Source organism: Myotis myotis, unplaced genomic scaffold (genome assembly GCF_014108235.1).
Source record: "Myotis myotis isolate mMyoMyo1 unplaced genomic scaffold, mMyoMyo1.p scaffold_m19_p_12, whole genome shotgun sequence".
In the NCBI taxonomy this organism is placed as follows: domain Eukaryota; kingdom Metazoa; phylum Chordata; class Mammalia; order Chiroptera; family Vespertilionidae; genus Myotis; species Myotis myotis.
In genome coordinates, this window is record NW_023416316.1 from 2,128,369 (window position 1) to 2,142,828 (window position 14,460).

The following is a 14,460-nucleotide window of genomic DNA, read 5'->3' on the forward strand; positions in this document are numbered from 1 at the left end:
AGGATAAGTATGTCCCCAGTATTGCATCCTGCATGTTTACTTGCTAACTCTGGCGGGCCTGATGCATGGAAAGGTGTGTGCATGTGCAAGTGTGTAAGAGTACACAAATGTATGTGTGCATGAACATGTGCGCGTATACACGTGGGAGGTGTGTGCACCAGATGCAGGTGGCGGTTTTAGGGTGGGTGTGAGCCCCATGTTTGGTCCCATTTTAGGTGTATGTATAATGGCACCTGCGCGGGTGTGAACAGGCGTGCATCTACGTGTGTTTGCACCGAGCACATGAAGTGTTACATGCAGGAGTGTCTGTGTGTGCGCACGCTACAGAGTCTGAGAGCTGGAGGAAGCCCAGCTCCCCGGTGGGGAGCCCGAGGCCGGCCCTCGGCGAGGCTGGGTGTGTGTGTGTGTGTGCACCAGCTCCATCTCGCGCCAGGCACCCTGGCCAGACTCACCGCGTCCCCACCACAGCCCGTCTGGAGGCCCCTCTCGCACGGGAAGGACAGGTGGAGCGCGGCCAGGGCACCCGCCTTGCCCCGCTGCACGGAGCTGAGCCGCGTGCGCTCCCACGTGGGTTACAGAAACGCTGGCCAAAGCACATGCCAGATGTTGCTCCCCCATCCTCCCCCCCACCCTCTCCTGCCCCAGGAGCCAGATGGCGCAGATCCCGGAGTTCTTGCAGGTTTTAGCTCCTGCTGTCCCTCTCCTGCCCCTGGCGGACTTTCCCCAGGAGGGAACGGGCTGGGGGCTTGAGGACTTGGTCCCGGACCAATTGCTGGGCTGGGCAGTGGCTTCCCCTGGCCAGGGGTCAGGCCCCCGGGATGGGGTCCGTGCAGGCACGGGCGCCCCAGGGGCTCCTTGCACAGGGCTCTCCCCACACTGCCCAGAAGCCACTTGGCCGGGCAGCAGCCGGTGCCCCAGGCGTGCCCCACTCACCGGTGCGTCCCAGTCGCCCCTGAGCCTTGCTCCTCCTGCAGTGAAGGTGCCAGCCAGCCGGCCCGACACCCCCACTGTGTTCCCAGGGCCACAGGACCGAAGGCACAGTCTGGTGGCTTCCACGGCAGGAGCTCACTCCCTGGTCCTCACTGGCCTCCCTCTGTGAGCCGGCGCCCAGTTTTCTCTTCTCTGGACCCCCGTCCTATAGGCTCGGGGCCCACCCCATGACTTCATTTTCACTTAATCGCCCCTTGACAGGGCCCCAGTTGCAAATACAGACCAATTCTGAGGTCCGGGGGTTAGGGCTGCAACATATGAATTTGAGGAGGGAGCCCCAATTTACCTAGCACACCCACGATAGGCTGGGCGAGGGCTTCTCCCACTCTGCCACCATCACCGGAACCCCAACATCCTGCTCTTTATTCTGACAAATGAGAACTTTCCTGGAGGCCAAATGGAGACACGTCCGGCCCCCTCCCCCCACCTGGAGAACCGCTTTGGACCTGAGGGGCCGCTCTCGGCCCCTGCTGCTCTGCCCGCTCCGTATCCCTGGACCTGCAGTGCAGGGAAGGCGCCCCAGTTCCTGGGGTACTTGGTGTGGCCCTGACACCCTCTCTGGGCCTGTGTCCCCATTGGTGACAAGAGGCTGCTGGGCCGGAGGGTTCCAGAGCCCCAGGTCGGATGGTGGCATCGGTCCTGGGTGGGGCATGGCGGTGGTGGCCACAGTGGCGGGCGGGGTGGATGGTGCCAGGCACCTGAGCCAGTTCTGAGCATCACGAACTCATCGCCACAAACCCGGGGGCTTCACGCAGCACCAATGCATGGTCTTACCTGCCGTCTGGGGCAGGGAGTCCACACGGGCTTGTGGGGTGAGGCCGGGTGCGGGGCTCTGGCTGCGGCCTTTCCCGCGGCGGGAGGCGCCTGCATCTCTTGGTCCGAGACTTCTTCCTCCCGTCAGAGCCAGCGGAGTCTCACATGGCGGCCCTCTCCGCCGGAAGGACTGATGATCGGCCCACCTGGTCGCCCACGTGCGTCTCCGATTTAAGGTCAGCTGATCAGCAGCCTTCGCTCCACCTGCTGCCTGGATACCGGTGCCGTCTAAGGACGCGTAGCCGGAGCCCAGGCTGGGTGTCCCTCTCCCTGAGGCCCGTGCTCGGGGCACCTCCATCCCCCAGACCCTGCTCTGGCCACGCTGCCCCGCTCTCACTGTGATGCTGAGGGGGACCTCCCCCCGTGGGCCATGGCCTCTCCAGGCTCCTCAGGGAGAGCCCAGGAGCCCCCTTTCCCTGACCAGCTGACACCATGGCCACCTGGAAAGGAAGAGATCAGTTCCCCACGTTAACAGAGACTCCCCTTCCTCCTCCCCGCTGTTAACAGAGACTCCCCCTCCCCCTCCCCCATGCTAACAGAGATTCCCCCTCCTCCTCCCCTCCCCCCTGTTAACAGAGACTCCCCTCCATTCCCGCCTCCCTATATTAACAGAGACTCTCCTGCCTGGAAACCCAAACCACACAAAGAAAAACCACACGGGAGCGGGTCCCCTTGAATAGCATCTGTATTGTCACATGAAATGCACGTACATAACGGTTGACTTGGAAACGACCTATTAGGTCACACGGGTCCGGCCCCTGGGGGCCAAAGTGGCACCGATGCCCACGGGCCGTGGGCGCCCACAGGCGGTGGCACTGGTGGCGCTGGGAGAGGCCCGCTCACACCTCAGTCCTTCAGCTCCGGGCAGCGTCTCCCACACGAGCTCGAGGAAGCGGCGGTTTCTTGGGGTTCACAGCTCTCGCAGGAGAAAAAGGCTGTGGTCACATCAGCTTAGGAAACATGGTACAAGGTTCACAGGAAGCGTTTCTGCAGGACTTGTCAGAACCTTTACCACACGCACACCCCGTGAACGTCCACCAGGGGGCAGAGGATGCAGCATTTCCCACGTGGATTTGACCACAAAACCCTTTTGCTTTCCAGGCTGGCATCCAGGGGGCACCCTTCGGAGAGTGCGGCCCTCAGCTGTCGATGACGGTGAATGGCACCTCTGTCGGTGGCGGGTCGGGGTATTTTGCCAGGTGTTGTACCATGTGGCCCAGTGGGCACAGCCACGAACTCAACAGTCAGGATGACGAAAGGACAAGACAAGACGCGGTCCCGCTCCTGCCATCCTGGTTCTCACCTGTGCCCTGCAGAGCAGACGCCCAGCAGGGCTGTCCCCACGCGGGGCCTGGCACAGGGGCAGGTCGCCAGCTCCAGCCGGACCTCGCCCCGCCCGCCCGGCACCTCACCAGGCGGAGATGAGCATCTGGCAGGTGTTGGAGGACATCCAGACCAGCTCCACCAGGCGGAACTGCAGGTAGCCCAGCACGAAGCCCGAGACGACGTCCGTGATGTGGTGCCGCCCGATCATCACGCGGGACAGCCCCACGCAGAAGGCCCAGAGCACCAGCAGGACGCGCAGCGGCACGGCCAGCACCAGGTGGCTGAGGAAGAACTTGGACACCATGGCCGCGCGGCTGGCGTGGCCGGCGGGGAAGGCGTACACGTCCATGGTCAGGTAGTCCAGGAGGCCGGGGCTCGTCTCGAACGGGCCGCGCCGCTTGACGAGCTTCTGCATGCCGGCCACCGTCATGATGTCCAGGAGCAGGGCTGCGGGGACAGGGCCGAGGCTGTCAGTGCCCTGCGCCTGCGGAGCGGGGGGGGGGGGGGGGGGGGGGGGCGGGGGTCCCCTCTCCCTGCCTCCCTTCCTCACGCCGCCCCAGGCCTTTGCCGGTGCTGTCCCTCCGCCTGACTGCCCTGCCCTGGGATGTTCCCTTCCTCCTGCGGACAGGCCTCTCCTGACCACCTGTTTACAAAAGCCCCCACCTCCACCCCCGCCCCCAGCCCCCTGCCGCCTGCCTCTGCCCCCTGCTCCCCTCTCCGCCCCCTCACTCCCCGCTCCCCGCCCCCCGCCCCCCCCCTCCCTGCTTGATTTTCCTTTGCAGCAGCCCTCACCGCCTGGCAGGCCACCCGTTGTCTCAGGAGCTTCTCTCCTCTCTCCCCTCCCATGTGGGCTCCCGAGGACGAGGGCGGAGGACGGGACTGGGCACTCCCGCTGGAGGCGGTCATAAAGCCGCTGCCCGAGAGTGGGATCGGGTCTCCTGGGCCCTTGGAGGACCCGGGTTCTGACAAACGGGACCCTGGGCTGGTGATTTTTCTCAAAGGGCCTCGCGGAAGCCCCCGCCAATCCCGAGAAGAGGACATCACCATCCGCTTCTCCTTAGATATATGTTTATTGATTTCAGAGAGGAAGGGAGAGGTAGAGGGAGAGAGAAACATCCATGATGAGAGAGAAGCACTGATCGGTTGCCTCCGCACGCCCCACCCTGGGGATCGAGCCCGGTGTGCCCTTGACCGGAATTGAACCGTGGCCTCCTGGTTCATAGGTTGATGCTCGACCGCTGAGCCACGCTGGTCGGACATCCCCATTTCTTTCAAGAGGAGCTGAAACTCATGGGACATACAACGAGCCACTCTCGTGCCCAACGCAGTGGCATTAGCACATTCACAGGCGCGAGCGCCGCCTCTCTCCAGTTCCAAAGTCCTTCATTCCCCAAAGTGGAGCCCGCATCCAGTCGGCAGCCACCCGCGTCCCCCTCCGCCCGCCCCTGGCCCCCCACCTGCTCCCCGTCTCTCTGGACGCTCCTATGAAGGGAGTGGGTCCCCACGGGCCGGGCGCACAGGGAGGCCCGAGACGGACGGTCATCAGAGGGCGCGGCCGCACCTGGTGCCGGAGCTGGTCCAGGAGCCGGAGGGGCTGCTCGCTCCCAGGAAGAACTGCTCTCCTCAGACGCCCGCCCGCCCGCCCGCCCGCCCGCCCGCCCGCCGCACAGGCCCAGACCTGCAACCACCTGGGACCCGCGCCCAGAGGCAGCGCTGCTCCCGCCTGGCCGCCATGGAGCGCGGGGTTAATGAAGGAGGCACCGCGCTGTCGTGACCTGCACTGGACGTCCCCACGGCTGTAGCACAGGTGGCACCTGGGTGACAGCCCGGGCCTTCCGATCACCTCGATCACCTCGAGTAACTGCGCTCCCCTTAGTGCAGACCTTGACTGCCTTCCTCGTGTTCTTCCCCTCCCCCCTTACCCCCCCTTGTTTGGGATTTGCACCCCTGCTTTCCTCTGGGCCTGCCCCTCTCGTTAGCCACACGCCCCCTTTCCAGGTGGGACACACCCATGGTGTCCCCAGGCTGCCTTGGGGTGGAGGGTTGTTGGAAGGAGAGGCGCTCAGCCTGCAGGCTGCTCTCCGGCAGAACCCACAGCCTCCCCCCGCCCCCCCCCCCCGCCCCCCACCCTGCAGGGCCCTCTCCCCTCCTCCAGCTCCACAGCCAGGCCTGTGACCGTGATTCTGACGCTGTCAGCGCATAATCTGGGCCCAGAAATAGAAGCAAATGGTGCCATCACTCAAGGCTCCGTGAATGCCGCTCACATGGCCAGTCGAGTCCCCTGGCCTACATTCCCTCCTGGGTTCTGAGGGAGGCCGGTGGCCCCATAGGAAAGTCTGCCTGGAGGGAGCTCAGGGCCCAGGGTCAGGGAAGTGGCTGCCACCCGCTGCCTCCCAGGTGCTGTGTGACCCGGGCAGGTCACTCAACCTCTCTGGGCCTCGCTCACCGCAGTCAACGAGGGCGGAGCAAAGATGAGGTTCCTTGCTGGTGAGGGGGCAGGTTTGGGGGCTAGCTGGGGCTGGGAGGGGGAGGGGTCCTGGCTCTTCTGGCCTGAGGACTGACCCTGCCTCTCCCCCCTCTCCCGCACTGGCTCCTGGAGCGGGCGGGGACCAGCCAGTGGTGCTGTGGGGCAGGGTAAACTGGTCTGGAGGAGGTCTGCTGCATTCACAGGAGCGTTCTCGGAAATAATGAGGGACGTGCACCTGCCTCAGGGTCCAGGATGTCCACTGTGGCGGCTCGCACAGCCACCCCGTGCCCTTGAGTGGCAGGCGCTGGGACAGCGGCGCACTGGGGCCCGTGGGAAGGATGCGGCGGGTGGATATTTATAGCCGCGGAAGAGAGCTGGGGGCTGGTCAGCGGGAAAGGCCAGTCACCCAGCAGCACTGACAGGAGGGGCCATTTTTGCAAAAAGAAGATGCCATGCGCTCACCTGCGGGGAAAGAGGCCCCGAAGACGCCCCCTAAAGGTGAGCGGTGCTTCTGGCTGGGAGCGAAGACGGGCGACTTGTATCGTCTTTCCGTCATTCTGCATTGAAAGTGTTTTCTCACCACGCCTGCACGGCACTTGTGCACATTTTAAAAAGTGATCTCACAAAAGACAAACATTGCAAGACTCCGCTTATAAGAGGTGCCTGGAATAAGGGGCTTCCTAGCAACAGAACGTAGGTCAGAGGTTACCAGGGCTGGGGGAGGGCCGGGAGCGGGTGTCGGTGGGCACAGTGTCGGTCAGGAAGATGAGAAAGGCCTGGGGGTGACGGTGGTGAGCGTGCCCAACGCCGCTGAGCTGACCCGCGGTCCAGGAGCTGATTCGAGGTGACGCGCATGGCAGCGCACATACAAGACGTTCTCTTAAACCCGGGCGCTCCGGGAAGCCCAGCCGGGGAGGCCTGCGGGGGGCAGGGAGGTGGCGAGGGAGGGGGTCCTGAGCGTCTGTCTTGTCCCCCAGCCTGAGAGTCTGAGGGATCCCATCCCTGCGCAGCTTCCGGTTTTCTCCCCTGGAGGAGCTGGCTCTGCCTCTGCAGATGTCGGGGTGCAGGGGTGTCGAAATCACGAGCACAGAAGGTGGAGGGCACGTTCGTTCCTCAGCTGAGCGCCAGGCCGCTGGGCGCGGCTTTAGAGCGGGGACGCTGCAGCCCTGGGGCCCGCCCATGGCTCCCTCCTCCCTTCCCCTCCGTGTCAGCTGCTGGGGGCCCTGACCTGGCCCGGGGGTTGGGGGCGCCCCAGGGCTGCCCCGAGATGGTAGAAGTGGGCTGGGCAGGCAGGAAGCATGCTCCACTCTGCAGAGCCGCGGCTCATCTTCACCAGCGTGCTCCTGGTCAACCTGAATCCCATCGTCAGGACGGTCTGTACAGGCTGTGGAGGGCTGTCACCTAGGCTGTCGGGGAGCAGGGGCAGGTGGGCGGCGGAGTGCCTGCTAAGGGGGAGGGGTTGCCGGGGAGGGGGGGGGTGCTGCAGGGGTGAGGAATCTGGTCTGGGCCCCGAGCCCCTCAAGCATGAAGGGACGTGGGGGCCGAGGTCATCACACAGGCCCGTCGGGGGCTGTGAGGACGAGGCCAAGCTGGGCAGAGGCCGGGGCGTCTGTGGGCGATGCGATGCCATGCGCGCAGAGCAGAACCAGAGGCCCGTGGGCCGACCTGCCGTGGGGCGATTCCCGCTGAGGGGCCAGGGGCCACGCTCGCTCTCTCATCACCTTCTTGGGTCACTCTGTGCATTTTCTGGCCACGACAATGTATCACGAAAAGGGGCCCCACATCGCTGCTCACGAAGGAAGCGCAAATCAAAACCCCAACGCCACGTTCACGCCCATCAGGATGGCGATGACAAACAGCGAGAGGCCCCAGCGCACAAAATCCACCTGCTTCAGCTGGCCGCCGCCCTGCCCTCCGCTGCTCGCTGCTCACGCCCTGCCCTCCGCCACCCGCCCTGCCCACCGCAGCTCGCGGCTCACGCCCTGCCCTCTGCCGCGAGGGCCGCTAGTAGTTTGCGCCCCACCCCGCCCGCCGCGAGAGCCGCTGCTCGTTTGGTCGTGACCACGGGCCTGTTGTTCATGTAGATGGGATAACGGGTGCAGTGTGGGCGGACCGTGTGGCGGCTCCTCCACAGGCTGAGCTTCGGGGTCTGCACCCTGAGGAAGGGAGGCAGGCTCTCGGAGAGACCCCGTGTCCTCAGCAGCCGTGTTCACAGTGGCCAAAAGGCAGAGCAACCCAGAGGCCACGGACAGAGGGCGGGCAAACACAACTGTGGTCCCGCCACACCACGCAGCATCGCTCGCCTCAAAGGCAGGAAGCACGGACACAGAACGATGGGCCTTGAGGACACTGTGCTGAATAAGAAGCCGGGCGCAGAAGGACAGGGAACTACGGGATTCCTCGTCTACGAGGCCCCAGAGCAGTCAATTCCTAGAGACGGAAAGGAGACGGTGGGCGCCAGGGCCTGGTTTCCTGTAGGCCCGTGAGGAGCCGGGATGGGGAACTGGGAGGGGCCTGGGTCACGGGTCCCCTGGCTCCCTTTGGGATCATCAAGCCAGGTGCTGCAGGGGACGGACAAAGGAGGGATCTCACAGGTCGAGAGCTAGGAGGGGACCCCGGACTGCCTTTGGTGATGGTGGTGTGAGGAGGTGACAATCACTGCCACGCTAGCATTCCTGTGTGCTAAGCACTGTGTGTAATTCTTCAGTGAAGGGTCCCAGCAACCCATTTAACAGATGAGGAAAATGAGGCTCAGAGGGGCTAAGTCACTGCCTGAGTTTGGGCAGCATGCCCTGAGGGAAGCACCGCAGGGGTGGTGCGGAGATGGGGATGGCGAAGGGTTTCTGTCAGGAGGACTTGGGTTGGGGTGGAGTGGGCCAGTCCCTTAGCCTCTGAGCCTCATCTGCCAGGTGGTGTCTTCCCATTTACCTTAAAGGCCATTACACAGACTTTTAAATCATGAGCTATGGGACCCCCATGGCATGGGATGGGTACATATGAAGCTCAAGAAACGAAGTTTAAATTACTTGAAACAACTGTCCTTCTTCAAGAAGGGAGGGTCTGGGGTCTTGTTCTTCCAAGCCAACACCTTTGTGCCCCCGGCAGCCGGTTGCCGGAATGCGCCAGAAACCTCCTAACTAGACAGATTTGCTCCCAGTTCTCACCCTGTGTGGCCCACTAGCTGCATCTCCCTGCGCCTCTGTTTCCCCCTCTTTAAACGGAAAATGCTAATGGCTTCTCCCTCATGGGGTTGTGGGAGGCTCAGTGATGGCGTGGTTTACGGAGAAGTGGACAGACAGCAGACACTACACACATTACGGATTTTACCACCATCACCCGGGGCGGGACGGTGCAGGCGGGTCCAGGGACCGGGCTCGAGCACGCTCTCCACTCCCGTCCTCTGACACCAGGCCCCTGGCCCCTGCTCCGTGTGAGGCTGCGGTGGGCCCTGGGGAGGCCACGGATGAGGAGAGCAGGGTTCTGCCCCAGCAGCCCCCGCGTGGCGCCTCGGCCACCTTGCTCTGCACCCTCCCTCCCGAGCCCATGGCCCGGCGCCCGGGAGGAGCACAGGCCTGGACGCACGCGGACCTGGTGCAAATCCCCAGCTTGAAGCCTGCGCCAGGCTTTATTTATAGGGGCCTCAGTTTCCTAATCTGTGAAGTGGGAATGATCCTAGGGCCAGTCACGTGGGACTGCTTATTCGGGATAAATAACAAGCCATGTAAATAATTTAGTCATAAGAACAAGCAAACGATGATGATGCTACACCCACCGTCTCCTTCACGAAGCAACTGCCCCACGTCCCACCCGCAGCGTGTCCATCCCCAGACTCTCTGAGGCCTCGGCGAGGAGATGCACGTTTTTATCGTAACTTCCCCAGGGACCAGTTCTCAGGGGTCTGACCCACCCCCTTTTGGAACTGGGACCCCTCGTCAGTGTTTAACCTGCGTCCCACATGGTGGCCACGCCGGGAAGAGTGAGGGATGGACATGGTTCCACATGGGGGTGGAAGCAGAGGTTCCCAGGAGCATTGGGACCGGGAAGAGCTGGGAGGGTGGCCGGCTGGAGGGGAGGGCCTGCCTCCCACCTGGGCTGCCCCCCCGCCCCCCACGACACCTGGCACAGAGCAGGTTGAACAGAAAGACCTGGCGGCAAAGACATTGTTAAAACCAACCAAAGACCAGCTCACAGGCCCCTCCCCTGGACACTCACCCGGGGAAGGGGCAGGTATGGCTTTCAGGAGGCCACCAGTGTGTGGGTGCCCACCCTGAACCCCCTGCACCCCTAGCCCCTATGGGGTCACCTCAGGCAGCTGGCAGGGTCCCGGGCCCAGGCAGGGGGGTAGGGGGGCAGCTCACAAGCGCTGCCTGCAAGCAGCCCAGAAACTCAGGGACCCCCACCTGTGGGTGGGAGTTACAAGATGAAACGCTCCATCCAAGACCCCCAGAGGACCCCACCAGCCCGACTACCTGCCTCGAGGCCGCAGCCTCCAGTGCCCACCCCCCAGCTGCCTCTGGGCAGCGGCTCCCAGCGGCCCCCACCTTGCAGGGCCCTCATCTGCGCATCCCTGGCTCTCTCCCCGAGGCCGGAGCTCGCCTGTTTCTGGGGCGCCCTTCCTGCCTAACCTCATTAGACTGTTCCCCTCTGTTTCCGGGGGCCCCGCCGGTCCTGGCAGGGTGGGTGGGGCAGGCGGGCGGCGGGCACACTCACCCAGAAGCAGGTTCATGAGCACCTCCTGGCCGGCCAGCGTGCTGCTCTTCACCAGGCAGAGGATGGTGCCCCCGATCCAGGGGATGCCGTGGCCCGTGATGCCAATGAGCTTGATCATGGAGCGGGCGCTGGCCCAGGACGTGGCCCGGCCGGCGCACACCCCCAGCCGCTTGGACATGCAGATGTCGATGGCCAGCAGGGAGTTGAAGGCGATGCCCTTGAAGGAGGGGTTCAGCTGCATGCAGTCCTCCTCGGGCAGCTGCTGGGACTGGCGCCGCTCCCGGGCCCCATCGCCGGGGGGTGGGGGCTGTGCCGAGGGGCCCGCGGCCTTCCTACCTGAGCTGCGGGGCTCTGGGACCCCCTTGGGGGGCTGGTTCAGGGACAGGAACTCGGCCCGGTTGAGGATGTTGTTGCGGTCCCGGGCCCGGGCCCGGCTCTGGGAGCCCGGCATGGCGACGCTGGCACCGTGAGGGCCGGTGCCAGGCCTGCGGCGAGGGCCTTCTCCGAGGCGAGAGCTGCCCCCAGAGCGGCCACCTCCCTGCCTGCCTCCTCCACGGTTAAATATAGAGCGGAGGATTGCACATGGCTGTTTACCTCCGCTGCCGCCCGGCTCCAGGGGACGTCAGTGCCAGCTGGGCAGCCAATCGAGCCCACCGCGGCCGCCGGGCGCCAATGGAGCCGCCAGGGAGGCGGGGGAGGCCACAGCTGCGGCCCTGCCTCGGGCCTGGGCTATTTAAATCTCCCAATGGCTCGCTCCCCAGGCTTTGGGGGACTCTGGGAAATGTAGTCCTCCGGCTGCCCTGGCCTCAGCTGTCCAGGCCCGTGTGGGCTCCGGACTCAGCCCCGCCTTCCCCAGCTTCCCTCGGAGCCGGCCAGGCCCCTGCGAGCCAGGCTGGCCTTCCCACCGCCCGGGCAGCTTGGACTTGGTCCCACGGACTGGACAGTGGAGCCCGGGCTGAAGGCCTCTCCGGGCACCAGATGGCGTGAGTGAGGTCAGGACAGCATCCTCTCGGGCCTCTGGGACCCGGCCCGGCCCCGCCCCTCTGTGGCAGCCGCTCATGAGGCGGGCAGGCGGCCTTTTTTTTTTTTTTTTTTTTTAAATCACTCATGAATCTGGCTTCAGTGCCGTGGAACGGCAGCTAGGCTTGGTTTCCATGCGAGGGAGACGCAGTTCATGGGCTGGGAATGGACCTGCCCGGGGAGGTTGCCTCCATTGCCCTGCGTTTCGTGGTCAGGTGATCAAGGGCTTCTCACCTGTCTCAGTCCCAATACTTGATACTTACAACCATCAAGTAGGGCTGAGCTACTTTCTTTATATTCTGCTTGATGAAGTCATATCAAGTATGACTTTAATAACCAGAAATAACACATTAAACAAATTGCATCTTAGGCTGGTCCGAGTGCAGTGGTGTCTTACAAATTGCATCTGTGTATATCATATATATATACACACACACACACATAAATATGCATTTAAAAAATGTGTTATATGCCCTTAAAAAAATAACCTTCCCTTTCCACGTAACAAATATAAATCTGGCCATGTTTCCATGACAACCGATGATTTTCCAATGGCTGTTTGTCATGAGGATGGGCCGTGGTTTCTGTAAGCAACCCTCTGTCATTGGACATGTAGGTTGTTTCCGTTCTGTGACTATTCAACGCTATTCTGGCGCGGCCACCCTCACAGTACGTCCCTGTGCACAGAAGCAGAATATAAAGAAAGTAGCTCAGCCCTAGCTGGTGTGGCTCAGTGGATGGGGCGTTGGCCTGCGGACTGAAGGGTCCGAGTTCAATTCCCGGTCAGGGCACATGCCTGGGTTGCAGGCTCGATTCCCAGTAGGGGGCGTGCAGGAGGCAGCCAATCAATGCTTCTTTCTCATCACTGATGTTTCTACCTCTCTCTCCCTCTCCCTTCCTTTCTGAAATCAATAAAAATATATTTAAAAACAAAACAGCGTGCTCAGATGCGTCCCGCTGAGACCCGACGCCGCACTGCCCAGATTTGGGAGAACATGGCTGGGCTGTGGATACTTCCAGATGTCAGACCAAGTCCAGCCACACGGGTCCCATGTCAGAGAGGGCGAAGAGCACACGAGGTGGGGGACATCACCTGTGAGGCCACACAGCTGGTGAAGGTCGGAGCGGGGGCCTGGGCTGGCTGGTCCCCGCCTGCTTGTCGCTCACCTGCCACTCACTCACTCGCTCCCCCATGCAAGGACCAGCGGGACGTGCAAAGGTGACTGAGGTGGCCCCATGCCTGCAGCCCACCTGTGCCCCCATCATTGTACCACCTGCCGTGGCCCACACAGCCCCCCTGTTCTAGCACAGCCCATCGCGAGAGAGGGGCGCAGTGCGGAGTGGAGTGACCTGCCAGGTAAGAGGAGACCAGGAGTCGGGCTCCGGTCTCAGCCTGGAGCCCTTGTCCCTGGCCACGTGGGTACACGGCCTCTTCCTTGAGAGCAGGAGAGCTTTCCCGGTGGCTTCTGGGACCGAGAGCAGCTTGTACATTGCCGACACGTGTTCCTTGTCTTTAGTGTGTGAGACAGATTTACTGCTACTCCTCGCACCTGGATCCCCCGCCTGCACGTCGCACGGGCTCTGTGCCAGACCCGGAGCGGCTGCGTGTCCCTGAGCCATCGCCAACCGCACAGGGGGCGTGACGCCCCATTGCACGGGCGCGGACATCGGAGCTCAGAGCCAGGGGGTTCTCTCCGGGCAGTCGGGTGAGCTCTTCCTCGGCCTGCGTCCTCTCTCACATGCTCTACACTCGCTCACTCTGTGCATGGCCTGTGTCTTCCCAGCAGAGTGCCAGCCAAAGGGCAGGGACCGCCGTCTACTTGTTCACTTGTGCGTCCAGGGCTCAGGCGCCCTGGCACCCAGTAGGTGCTCAGTAAACATACATGTATTGAACGAATGGCGTCTGATTCTGGAGTCAAGGTCTTGGACCAGGGGTGGGCAAACTTTTTGACTCGAGGGCCACAATGGGTTCTTAAACTGGACCGGAGGGCCGGAACAAAAGCATGGATGGAGTGTTTGTGTGAACTAATATAAATTCAAAGTAAACATCATTACATAAAAGGGTACGGTCTTTTTTTTTTTTTAGTTTTATTCATTTCAAACAGGCCGGATCCGGCCCGCGGGCCGTAGTTTGCCCACGGCTGTCTTGGACAAACCTTGCCATCAGACTCATGGCCACCAGGAGGCCAGCCATTTGGGGCAACATCCCAGAAGGGAAGGGGAGGGGAGGGGAGCGGGCGAGATGCTCCCCTCTGGGCAGAGGCCTGGGGTCACGCACAGCTGGCGGGAGGGGAGGGAGGGACCGCGCAGGGCCCCCTGCCAGGGTGCGGAGGGAGCCCGGTGAAAAGCATTTTCATCACCGCCTCCCACCCCAGGTGCTCCCGCCCCGTGGCTCCTCAGCTGTATTTCCACGGCTGCTCCGGAGTTATTTTGGTCGGGAAACCTGATCCTTCGCGGGGTTTATTTTAGCACCTTGGAGAACTCCCAGTGCCGCACCCGCACCCGCACCGAGGCCAGGCCGGCACCCACCTGCCCACTCGCCTTCGCCCTTCCAGGAGGCGGGGCGCGTGGGGGTGCGGAGCGCGCAGGCCGTGAGTGGGGGGGGCGACCGCGTCCTCCCGCGCAGCCTGCACGCCGGTCGGTCGTCACCCCCACGAGGCTGGGTTGGGGGAGGCGGCGCGGGGGGGGGGGGGGGGGGCGCGGCCTGAGGGCGGCTGCGCCCTGCGGGCTCCAGCTCCTGCCGCCTGACCTTGGCGCCGCTGGGTCAGCCCCTCCTCTGGGGACACGAGGCCGTGGGAGGAGAGCGCTTCACACTCAGAACTGTAGCTCTGGAGGCTCGGATGGGGCCGCCGGGCCAAGGGACAGAGAGTCCTGAGGTCGGAGGGGAGGGTTCCCAGGGGCCCGCCCTGTGCACCAGGCCAGACAAACCACCCCTCACCGGCTCCGACCGGCCTGGGACTCTCCATCCAGCAGGCGCCTTGAAGACCCCCTGCCCAAAACCACCACCCACACACCTACCTGCACAGATGCACACACTCTCACATACACTCACATATCACACCTACTCACACCCACAAACGTGCTCACCTACACCCACCACCACACACACATCTGCACATCCACATGGACACAAA

General features: G+C 63.2%; 1 protein-coding gene across 1 annotated transcript; it reads right to left on the bottom strand.

Moving 5' to 3' along the window:
- Positions 1-2,472: 2,472 nt before the first annotated feature.
- PLPP7 (phospholipid phosphatase 7 (inactive)) lies at positions 2,473-11,239 on the bottom strand. Its single transcript, XM_036329312.1, has 2 exons — positions 10,307-11,239; positions 2,473-3,576 (listed from the first exon to the last, which is right to left on the bottom strand). The coding sequence occupies exons 1-2, from the start codon at positions 10,755-10,757 to the stop codon at positions 3,212-3,214; spliced, it is 816 nt and encodes a 271-aa protein (XP_036185205.1). The 5' UTR covers positions 10,758-11,239; the 3' UTR covers positions 2,473-3,211.
- Positions 11,240-14,460: the final 3,221 nt, after the last annotated feature.

Coding starts and splice junctions, on each gene's coding strand:
- PLPP7 (XM_036329312.1), bottom strand. CDS start 10,757: ATGCCGGGCTCCCAGAGCCGGGCCCGGGCCCGGGACCGCAACAACATC. Junction 3,577..10,306: donor GCTCATGAACCTGCTTCTGG/GTGAGTGTGCCC, acceptor CTGTCCCCGCAG/CCCTGCTCCTGGACATCATG.